Below are 12,620 nucleotides of genomic sequence, written 5' to 3' on the forward strand. Positions count from 1 at the left end.
AATTCTGTCAGCGCCTCTCCAATCCCATCTCCCCGTCGTCACACTTTTCTTACCCAACCATCCCAAAAATGCTGTGGGCAGGGCCTTAGCCAAATATGGGGAGGCCATGGTAAACAAGGCCTCAGCGCTGCCTCCTGACTCCCCTCCAGTCTCTCGAGCTGAACCCCGAGAGTCAGAGCCACCCTCGATGACACTGATGGACAGAGGGATTGTTTTTACAGTCACAAGGCCTGTCTTCACCTTTCACTGTCTTATGTTTACTTCGCACTACGTGGACAGTTACAAAATGCTGTGATTCTATGCCAATTTTAATGCCTCTAATGCATTATAAAATGTATGTACATTCTATATATACAAATAATATAACATACACTACCATTCAAAAGAAAAGAAAAAAAAGTTAATACTTTTATTCAGCAAGGATGCATTAAAATTATCGAAAGTGACAGTAAAGACATTTATAATGAAACAAAAGATTTCTATTTCAAATAAATTATGTTCTTTTGAACTGCCTATTCATAAAACTGGTTTCCACAAAAATAAGAGGCAGCAATCAGCATATCAGAATGATCTCTGAAGGATCATGTGACACTGAAGACTGGAGTAATGATGCTGAAAATTTAGCTTTGCATCACAGAAATAAATTGCGTTTTAAAATATATATATAAAATATAGAAAATGGTTATTTTAAATTGCAATAATATTTCACAATATTTCTGTTTTTACTGTATTATTTGAGTAAATAAATGTAGTCTTGGTGAACGTCTTTCAAAAACAAAATCTTACCGACCCCAAACTTTTTAATGGTAGTGTATATATTATAATTTGCATATTAAATTCATATACATTTTAACCTAAAATATTTAAATTTTGATGTTGATTTAAAAAAAAAAAAAAAATCTTGAGCCCACTGAGGGTTAAAATAGGAGTTTGCATATTAATTTCATATTACACAAGATTAAAAAATTGTTAACCATTTCAATCACTGGTAGACAAACCTCAATGAAAAATTAGCTGCTATGCAGAATAATAATTCCATGTGAGAAAGGGGGAAAAAATCTAAAATATCATTGCTCATTTTTAGAATTCCATTAATTACAACTGGGAAGAAAAAAAAAAAAAATCACAACTTTCCATTTCATTAAAAATATATCACATTATCAAAATTAAATACAATTTTTTATGGACAGAACATATTAAATCAGTTGATGCAAATTATTCTAAATGTCCATTTGTAAACCTGGCTTTGAAAGTAAGACATGGAAAGCTATTTTGATGGATTCCAGCCCAGCGTTGAGGCCAGGGAAGTGTAGTGTCTGTGGTTTCTGAGGTGTACAAATATCAGTGGACCAACAAAGATTGGCCTTGTTTTGCTCTAACCTCGCCAGCAGCTCCTGTTAAACAGAGAAGTGCTATCTGTGGTCAAGGCACGAAGCCGATAAGACGTCAATTACCGAGCCATTAACATCCAAGAAGAGATAAAGCATTATTATCTTAAAATGCTGCTCTCTCATTTGTGGGCAGGTCTACTCTAATTATGGCCCTTGGTCCAGATTGAGTGACTTTTAAGATAGTGGTTTACTTCTCTAGTACTGTAGGGAACAAACACTGCATGACTGTGATTTGTCCAAGTATATATGATGCATTAATGTAGTTCACCCAAAAATGTATATTCTGAAACCATTACTTGTGTCGTTCTTCAGTGGAAAACACAAAAGCAGAAATTTTGGATTTCCAAGCTGCTCTTGTCCATACGACAAAAGTGGATGATGGTTAAATACATTAATATCAACCTACAAAAAGCACTATAAAAGAATCGTAAAGGTAATCCATACACAACATCCTAAATCTTCTGAAGTGAAATAATAGCTGTGTGTGAGAAAGAGGGCTAAATGTCTCATTTGCACTTGTGTGCATTGAGGCAGGACGACTCAAGACATGGCATGCAGGGTTTGACTTCAGCAATCCCAAACATTGTTTCTAAAGCGTCTCGTGCAAATAACAACTTACATTTCAGTCTGTCCCTCACACAAATCTATTGTACGACTTCAGAAGACTTGGAATATAGTGCACAAGTTACACAAGTGTAACTTTTGGAGCTTAAGGCAAGACACTACAGGCAAAACCATTGTTTTTTTTCATGCACTGTTGTTTTTGAGATTTTGGGTTATTTTGCTTCCATGACATGTTTTCTTTCATACTGTATAGGAAAATGTACATCCAAAATGCACATTTAAGAGTTCATTTTATTGTATATCTGTATATTTCAATTACAATACATATCTTTAAAGGCCATTTTCTCCTGCACTAAGCCTGAAATCTCCACTTTATTAGTACTTTCAGTAACATACACAAAACATTTTTATTCCCATCTACATTCTAAAAATTGCTGGGTTGAAAATGGACAAACCCAGCGAATGGGTTGTTTTAACCCAGCGGTTGGGTTAAATGTTTGATCAACCTGCTGGGTAGTTAACTCAGCTATTGTTTAAAAATTACTGTATTTCTTGCTTAAAATGAAAGTATGTTGGAAATGAACATTTATTAACAATAAGTTTAATGAATAATAATTAAACAATAAACATTTATTAAATTGCTTATTAGTATACACTAAAAAATGCTGGGTTAAAAACAACCCAAGTTGGGTTGAAAATGGACAAACCCAGCAATTGGGTTGTTTTAACCCAGCGGTTGGGTTAAATGTTTGCCCAACCTGCTGGGTAGTTTTATTTAAACCAACTATTGTTTAAAAATTGCTATATGGCTAGCTTAAAATGAACCCAAAATAGTTGGGAAATTAAAAACCAGATGCAATTAGAGGCAACAATAATAGACGAAAGGTGAATGTTTATTAATAAGCTTTAATATTTTATTAATATAAATTTAATAGTTTAATAGTTTATTAATATAAATGTATTAATAAGCAATTTAATAAATGTTTATTGTTTAATAATTATTCATTGAACATTAATAAATGTTCATTTCCAACATACTTTGGGTTAATTTTAATTAAGCAATAAAGTAATTTTTAAACAATAGTTGAGTTAAATAAAACTACCCAGCAAGTTGGGCAAACATTTAACCCTACCGCTGGGTTAAAACAACCCAATTGCTGGGTTTGTCCATTTTCAACCCAACTTGGGTTGTTTTTAACCCAGCATTGTTTAGAGTGGAAATGTTCACTTTTTGTTTATTATCGTTGCCTCTAGTAACTGTCTGATTTTTAATTTCCAACCTATTTTGGGTTCATTTTAAGCCAGCCATATAGTAATATTTGTCCATTTTCAACCCAACTTGGGTTGTTTTTAACCCAGCATTTTTTATATTCTGAAAGTTTTTACAGAAGGTTTTGTTCATAACTCTTATGTCAACAAAATGAAACGGTGTCCCAGTAGCGCACTACACAACGAAATCTAAACAGCAAACATAAGTTAACGGAAATGAGTCACGACAAATCAAAAATGGAAAATGTATATATATATATATGTGTGTATATATATATATATATATATACACAGTTGTGATGAGGCTGCCATAAATGCTATAATAATCTGCTATATGATGACGAGTGAAGCTTCTCTTTAATAACGTGGTGCTTTTTTCAATTAAGCACTGTTAGAGTTGATTGAGCCAAGGTATTTAAAACAGGGCCTAATGATCTAATAAAATCCAAATTTTGAACAGTTTTTACTGTATCAATATATTTTTATGAACTCTTGAAGTTCCTATGGGCCAATACATTATTGTTCTATTGTGCAATCAGCTCATTTTACAGTGCCATTTCTATAGAGGTGCACTAAAGCTAAACACACAAGCTTTACTAGTGGCAATGGACTAACTAAACCCTAATATTGAACAGTTTTTACTGTACCAATATTTTTATGAACCCTTGAATTTCCCATATGGGCTAATATATACAGAGTCGTCCGTTGTGCAATCAGCCCATTTCACAGTGCCGTTTTCGAAGCCACTATAGAGGTGTGTTAAAGTTAACATGCAGGCTTTATAGTAGCGGCAATGGAATGAAATCCAAATTTTGAACAGTTTACCATACCAATTAACACAAAAGAAGATATTTTGAAGGTTTTTTGAAGGTTCTGGTGCACCATTGAATTCCATAGTATTTTTTTTTTTTTTTCAATACTATGCAAGTCAATGGGGTCCATCAACTATTTGGTTACCGAACTTGAAGGTGAGTAAATGATGACAGAATTTTCATTTTTGGGTGAACTATCCCTTTAATCATGACATAAGTTCACTGTTCTTGGTCTATCAGTACCAGTCATTCTCTCCTCTGACAATGTCAGCCAGTCCTTCAGTGTTGGCAGACGGGACGCATGAGCTCCAGCACAAAGGCATAATGTCTGGCTGCTTATCATGTCTCTAGAGTTGGTCCTCTGGCCGCAGTCGCTCAATGGAGATGTTTGACTGTGTGATAGGCATCTAAATTCATTTGCAAATGTGCCCTTTCCATTCAGCAGTCCTACTGACTGAAGACAGCCTCTGTCAAGCATGCAGGAGCGGGCGGTATGATCAAAACTTTATATAAGGACGGGTGTAATATATATATATATATATATATATATATATATATATATATATATATATATATGAAATGTTCAAAGGATTGTGGTCAGAAAGGTTTTTTTTTCCAAATAACCTTAAAAAGAACATGTATTGCAGTTTCTACAAAAAAATTAAGCAGCATAACTCTTTTCAACATTGGTAAATATAAGCAATGTTTCTTGAGCATCAAATCAGCATATTAGAATGATTTCTGAAGAATCATGTGACACTGAAGACTGGAGTAATGATGCTGAAAATTCAGTTTTCATCACAGGAATAGAGTATATTTTAAAATATATTCAAATAGAAAACAGTTATTTTGAATTGTAATAACATTTATCAACAAAATATTACTGTTTTACTGTATTTTGGATCAAATAAATGCAGCCTTCTTCTAAGAGTCTTCTTTCAGAAACATTAAAAATCTTACAGACCCCAGACTAATGAACGGTATATATAGTCTACGGAGCATGTGGCATCTCATAAGGGGCATAAAACACTGCCAGGTGATGCCAGGGGGCAGTCAGAGGGGCTTTGGGGTCTTGCCTCTTGACCAGACACTTGGATTAGTTTACACCCCTCTTGAAGGTGGTGTATTTCTGCCTTCCCTATTTAAAGAAAGGACTGGCCAGACTTTATAGCCTTTATAGCATGTCATCTCAAATGGCTTCAAAGTAGAACAGAGTAGAATTTAAATATGTGCTAAACTGACTGGAGCTCCTAAAATTTGACCCCAGGGATATTAAAAATAACAAAGTGATACAGTCTCGACAGTTTTAAAAGTATTTTTTGGATTGCAATAATCTAAACATGCTCTTGTCGAATAGATAACAAACACGTTGCGTGTTTGTTTTCGAAGACAAAATAATTTATAGTTGTAGCTGTTTTGGACATTGTGATTGGACTGGAATGGTCTGACTGTCTCCTCACTGCATGAATTGCACAAGTCTCAGCCAACGCCTGGAATATTTCACAAAAGGCCACTGAAAGCCGATGAGGGAAACGGAGGCTTGGGACACAGGGTAGTGTGGAGTGGCTGTGGTCAAATTCCCACAGGAAAAATGGGCTCTGTGTGTTCTCTATTCAATGCTGGGATCGTACCAGCCTCCAGACCACCTCCAGACCGCCCTCAATCCTTTCTGATGCATAAAACACACACACACAAATGGCAAGATCTGGTTGAAATCACCATTTTTAGTCTGATTAACTGGTGCTGATGAACTTATTCTCCTACTTTTCAACCATACCACATGCAATCGTTGCAGTACTGAGTGTAATTTCTAAATAAATAGCTTGAAGCATTACAGTTTTGAACCACCGTAATTGTTCCAGGTTCAACACAAGTGAAGGTTTATTGACTGCATTAGAGGAACAATGTTGGTTAATAATTTTGCAATAAATAAATAGCAGTACTGAGCGCAATTTCTTCAGGCATTAAAGGAATAGTTCACCCAAAAATGAAAATTCTGTCATTAAACAGGCGAATCTCAACATAACACCGACTGTTACGTAACAGTCGGGTGTACGCCCCCAATATTTGCATATGCCAGCCCATGATCAAGCCATTCGACAAGGGCAAAACGTCTGGATCTGTGCACAGCTGAATCATCAGACTAGGTAAGCAAGCAAGGACAATAGCAAAAAATGGCAGATGGAGCAATAATAACTGACATGATCCACGATATCATGATATTTGTAAATTGTCTTTCTAAATGCTTCGTTAGCATGTTGCTAATGTACTGTTAAATGTGGTTAAAGTTACCATCGTTTATTACTGTATTCACAGAGACAAGAGAGCTGTCGCTATTTTCATTTTTAAACACTTGCAGTCTGTATAATGCATAAACACAACTTCATTCTTTATAAATCTCTCCAACAGTGTAGCATTAGCCGTTAGCCACGGAGCATAGCCTCAAACTCATTCAGAATCAAATGCAAACATGTCAAGTCAAGACAAGTCACCTTTATTTATATAGCGCTTTTTATAATGCAGATTGTGTCAAAGCAGCTTTACATTGATAACTGGTACATAATTTGGCTGCACAGCAGCTCTTAAATAATAGAGTCAATGCAGGCAGATCAGAAGCACTGTTGAATAAATGTCAAGAATACTATTGAATATCAAATGTCAAGTGTCCCCAACTAAGCAAGCCAAAGGCAAACATCCAAATAAATACTATACTCACAGGAATCGATGTATGCATGATGAACACTTTGTAAAGATCCATTTTGAGGGTTATATTAGCTGTGTGAACTTTGTGTTTGCTGTTTAAGGCAGTTGAGAGCTCGCGGGGGCAGGGGAGCGGGAGATTTAAAGGGGCCGCACGCTTAATCGGTGCTTATGTAATAATGGCTCAAAATAGGCAGTTAAAAAAAATAATAAAAAAAAATCTATGGGATATTTTGAGCTGAAACTTCACAGACACATTCAGGGGACACCTTAGACTTATATTACATCTTTTGAAAAGGGGTTCTAGGGCACCTTTAAAGTGTCAGTTACGTAGCTGTCTATGGAGGGAGAGAAATCACTCAGATTTCATCAAAAACATCTTAATTTTTGTTCCGAAGATGAACAAAAGTCTTACGGGTTTAGAACGACATGAGGGTGATTAATTAATGACATTTTTGGGTGAACTAACCCTTTAAATCTAGCTATGTGAGACTATTTGCCATTTCACCAAAGCAAGGTTGGAGAAGATTTTATTATTTGTCACTACAACATTTTATAATGAATAAAGTGAAAATTAAAGCAGACTATGATTAGAAATAAAGTGTAACAGGATGTGAAACTAAAGCATATACTTCCAAACCTCGACATTGCATACATATCCTCCTTGAATTCCTCGCTCTGTCTTTCCCTCTCCAGAGAACTGACCCACCAAATGAGGATGTCTCAAAAAAGGACAACAAATCACATGTTTGAGGAGCAGAAGCACACCACAAGTTAAAATAAGGAGGCTCGTAGCTTAGGCCACAAGGGTGTGAGGACAATTCCAGTGACACGGCGGTGTGCGTGTGTGAACTCAACTCGACCTCTGTGATTTGTTAAAGAGTAGCACTGCAAACTCATCTGATTAAATCAGTCTCTGTCGCACGCACGGATTATCATAGTCGTGTACACAAACAGCTCTGTCACAAAACTCTAATGCAGTCAGAATGCTGATGAACTGATGTCGGACTGACGGATGACTCCAACACAGACTCTATGTGAACTCTGAGCGACAATCGTTAGTTAATAAAGGAGTAAACAAAGCTTCCTCTTCCAAAACCTAGTGAGCTGCTTTGATGTGCACAGACTATAGACACTTCTTACAAAGTGCACAGGATACTCGACTAACAACTGATTCCAATAGAGTTTGGTGTTAGAATATTGCTAAGCTAACAATACTATAGAGTGCAACAGTCAGGTTCCGGAAGTAAAAATGCCATTCATTTTTTTAACGATATAATCGAAAGCAATTTTTAAAGGTGCCCTAGAATTAAAAATTGAATTTACCTTGGCATAGTTGAATAACAAGAGTTCAGTACATGGAAATGACATACAGTGAGTCTCAAACTCCATTGCTTCCTCCTTCTTATACAAATCTCATTTGTTTAAAAGACCTCAGAAGAACAGGCGAATCTCAACATAACACTGTTACGTAACAGACTGTTACGTAACAGTCAGGATCATTAATATGTACGCCCCCAATATTTGCATATGCCAGCTCATGTTCAAGGCATTACACAAGGGCAGCCAGTATTAACATCTGGATCTGTGCACAGCTGAATCATCAGACTAGGTAAGCAAGCAAGAACAACAGCGAAAAATGGCAGATGGAGCAATAATAACTGACATGATCCATGATATCATGATATTTTTAGTGATATTTGTAAATTGTCTTTCTAAATGTTTCGTTAGTATGTTGCTAATGTACTGTTAAATGTGGTTAAAGCCTCAAACTCAAACTCATTCAGTATCAAATGTAAACATCCAAATAAATACCATACTCACATAATCTGATGTATGCGTGCAGCATGCATGACTAACACTTTGTAAAGATCCATTTTGAGGGTTATATTAGCTGTGTGAACTTTGTTTATGCTGTTAAAGGCAAGCGCGAGCTCCGTGGGCAGGGAGCGCGAGCATTTAAAGGGGCCGCAGCCTAAATCGGCTCATATTTAACGATGCCCCAAAATAGGCAGTTAAAAAAATTAATTTAAAAAAATCTATGGGGTATTTTGAGCTGAAACTTCACAGACACATTCAGGGGACACCTTAGACTTATATTACATCTTTTAAAAAGACGTTCTACGGCACCTTTAACGATAACTTAGGTTACCTACTGTGTGCTACAAGGTTTTTGATCAATGGTATTTGCTTTGTGTTGAAGCCCACATTATTTCAACTTATTTTTCAAAAAATAATCATGTTTAACAGTGGAATTCGTGGTGAAAAACTACATTACTCATGATCCACCAATCGGAGAGTTGAAACAAGCAACACATACCAAAAGAGCTCTTTAGCTCCACCCACTCCCATAAAGTAATTGAGTCGACCTCCATACACTCTCAAACTACTTAAATATTTGCGTATATATGCATATTTTGCAATAAACTTAAAATATATATAAAGTAGGTTTGTAACACTTTAACAAAGGCTTTATTTAAATCCCTATGGGAGAAATGAATGTAAAAAAAATAATTGCAGAAGCAATGTCACTGAAAAGGGGTCAGGCACTGTTGCACTAAATATAAATATAATATATATTACTAAAAAAAATAGAGGAGTGGCTTCTTTGTGAAATTAATGTCAATTGACAGCATTATGGGAAATATAAATTTGTGCCAACAAATAATTTAATATAATAATAATTTAATATATAATAATAATTTAGACAGTAGCTTTACAATGAAAAAAAAAAAAAAAAATCACCAAACATCAAATTTTCAAGAATTTATGAGCAGAAATGTGACCTTTTTTCCCCCAATTTGTCTGAAGCAAAAATAGAACTGTTTTACTACCATTCTGGATTCACTGTGGGGAAAATCTAATAATTTCCATTCATTCCTTGAAAATTAGACTACAGCTTCACTCACCTTCCATGGAATCTTCACAGCGCTGGTTGAAGTTCTCGTAAGAATCCCAGCGAATCAGAGGATCTTGGGTATTGTAGTCCACAGAAACAGTAGGCCCGTTCTCAAGGTGGTCCATTCCTGTGACAGAACATCTACAGTCAGAAGCTTCTGGGCTCAGTTTGTGCCCTATTTACAGTATTTCTATGATTCATTTACTAGCTGACAATGAATGACAATAAAAAGAGTTCTTACCTTGGATTTTTTCTGGGCCGAAAGAAAAGACAAATTCCACTTTTCCATATTCAGGAAATCTGTCATCTGAAAAAAGAAATGCAATGACCAAAGCAGTGTCATAAATACAGCCAATTAAAGAAAAAATAAAATAAAACAAAAGAAATAAAATTAAAACAATAAAATAAAATAGAAAATAGAAAACAAAAAAATAAAATAAAATAGACAAAAGTATGACTATGCAAGACTAAACCCAGGCAAATCCAGCATACCTTTAAATGTTTCATCAAGCTCATCTTTGCCAAAGACGATGCCCAGGTCATGGACAGCACAGGTGTGAAACTGCACTCTGAATATGACATCACGGGACGGGCTGCGGAAGCGTTTGTGATAGCACTTGAGCTGTGGAGGAGAAATCACACATAACAGGTGAAAAACACACAAAGACTGAAAACAGTCAAAGAAATTCACATTAAGTGAAAAAAGGCTGACTTTCTGCCAGGCAGGAAAAAAATCCATACCGTAGATACATACCAGTTTTACAGCCAGTTTTAAACCACCATAAATGTTCCAGATTAAACAAAGTTAATGCATATGACTGTGTTAGGGGAATAATCTTAATTACCACTAAAAATAATTTTGACTTCTCTAAGTAAGAAAGAAAGCAAATGAATAAAAAAAAATGAATAAGACAGCTAAATAAGATATTAATAATAAAATAAATATTTATTGCAGTTTATTGCGTTTGCAGTAACTTCTATACAAACATATCACCGCTTTGTAGGATTTACAGGCAGAATTGTGAGGCTGGTATTATTGTAATGTTATCTGAAGCATATACAAAATTGTTTTCCTACATTTCTGTGTGAATGAATTTCTGGTTTTGCATTGCCAGTGTAATTCCTGCGAGTGGAGTTTGCTTCACTTCAACTTGCCACCACGATTTATGCTTCTTTGTTCAGAAATGATTTTCTGTGGTAATCGACATGGCACAAGTTGTATTGAACTTGTATTGAACCCAGAACATTCCTTTAAGAGCATGGCAAATCATTCAAATGTAATCTTGCGTCAACACACGCACATTCTGCACAGAAAGTTCTATTCACGGGCTTGGAACAGATCGTTTGAGAGGTTTTGGATGCTGGTTGCCTCGCCTTCCCATGGTGCAGCAGAGCCAGAGATGTCAGTATAGTGAAAGTATGTAAAACAACAGAGTCTCTCCAAAACCCAGACAAGGACATAAAAATGTCCTCACTGGCCACTGAGGAAACTGTATCCCCCTTTCTGTTGCCCAAAATAACTATAATTAACCTACTTAACTTAGGGCAGATGGACATAAAATGTACAGCTTTTCAGTTCGGAGAGTGAAACAAAACAAACACGACCAAATTGAGGAAGATGGGGGCTGGCTAAGCTTTCTGCGGTTTTCCCGAACTGCAGCAGAGGCTCAGTCGAACACATGGGGGGTCCGCTTCGGGAAAACAGTGATTCACGATCAACAAAATGAAGCTTTTAAAAACCAAGAGTTTATCTGAGAATACAAAGCATGTGTCTACAAAGCAAAACTGAATATTAAGAAATTCATATTCACTAATTTCATCCTTAAACTTGACTCAAATGATTCTGATAATATAATATGTGATAAAAAGAAATGCAAAATCGAACCATTTTCACTTATGATCTCAGTCGCATTTCATACTCAATGGAAGTTTTACGTTCATGCTAACGCATATATTGATGTATAATATGCTTCGGCCAAAGCGCAGTGCTACTGCTGTGGTTGGTGTTCGGGTGAGAGTCCTCTATAGATCAGCTCTGATTGATTTCAGAGAGAGTGCCCCTCTATGAGCACAGCATAATGATAAAGCACTCAGCTCTTTTTGGCATACTCTTTTAAAAAGCTTTCTCGGGTAAAATGCAAATAAATCTATGCGGGGAAAAGTGGCTCTCATCAGGAATGAATGTCTGATGGATGGCCCTCTAGACATCCAGCTTTATTATTGGCATGTGTTGCTCTGAGAAATGCCCATAAATGGAGGAAAAAACCTGTGTCATATTTAACCCCACAAGTCAAAAGCAAAACATTGTATGAAATTACTTTTTATATAAAGACAATTATAGGACCAGTATATTGAGTATAGGATCAATTATGAATATTTTCCAAATTGTTTTACTTTTGAGTTGTTTTGTGATTCCCATTATTCTCAATGATGATGATGATTCCAATTACATATTAGACATATTATTATTATTATTGTAAAAATCATAAAGGAAGTACAGCAAAAAATACCATTGTGTAAATTACCATTTAAGTAATTTACAATATAATATAATTAATATAATATAATATCCATTAAATTGATGAGAATATTTGATTTGAATAATATAATATAATATAATATAATATAATATAATATAATATAATATAATATAATATAATATAATATAATATAATATAATATAATATAATATAATATAATATAATTATGGTAATAAACTAAACTAAAATAAAGTAAAATAAAAATAATGGCAGATCTTTATGGTTCAAAAATAAGCTTCATTTTCTTTATCTAAAATATTTGATTCTTTTGAATTAGAGATTTGACATATTTTTTGAGATTCATTCTTACCAATATGTCTCCTTTCAGGAGCAGGCCGGGTTCGATGGTAATGCAGATACTGGTCTGACTGTCTCCTTGGACGTTACTGCAAACATTAGTCAAACACAAACCTGTTAACCTCAAACAACCTCACATTAAACACAC

The 12,620-nt window shown here is 35.1% G+C and overlaps 1 protein-coding gene across 15 annotated transcripts in view; it reads right to left on the bottom strand.

Annotated features, from left to right (window-relative positions):
* tns1b (tensin 1b) overlaps nt 1-12,620 on the bottom strand; it is a 320,941-nt gene that overhangs the window by 58,616 nt on the left and 249,705 nt on the right. For all 15 annotated transcript variants that reach the window (XM_048194585.1, XM_048194584.1, XM_048194582.1 and 12 more), the window contains 4 exons: nt 12,486-12,561; nt 10,128-10,257; nt 9,877-9,942; nt 9,646-9,762 (listed from right to left, as the gene is read on the bottom strand). In XM_048194585.1, the coding sequence (XP_048050542.1) occupies nt 9,646-9,762; nt 9,877-9,942; nt 10,128-10,257; nt 12,486-12,561 (389 nt within the window). The remainder of the gene's footprint in view (nt 1-9,645; nt 9,763-9,876; nt 9,943-10,127; nt 10,258-12,485; nt 12,562-12,620) is intronic.

Source organism: Megalobrama amblycephala, linkage group LG6 (assembly GCF_018812025.1).
Source record: "Megalobrama amblycephala isolate DHTTF-2021 linkage group LG6, ASM1881202v1, whole genome shotgun sequence".
Classification (NCBI taxonomy): Eukaryota; Metazoa; Chordata; class Actinopteri; order Cypriniformes; family Xenocyprididae; genus Megalobrama; species Megalobrama amblycephala.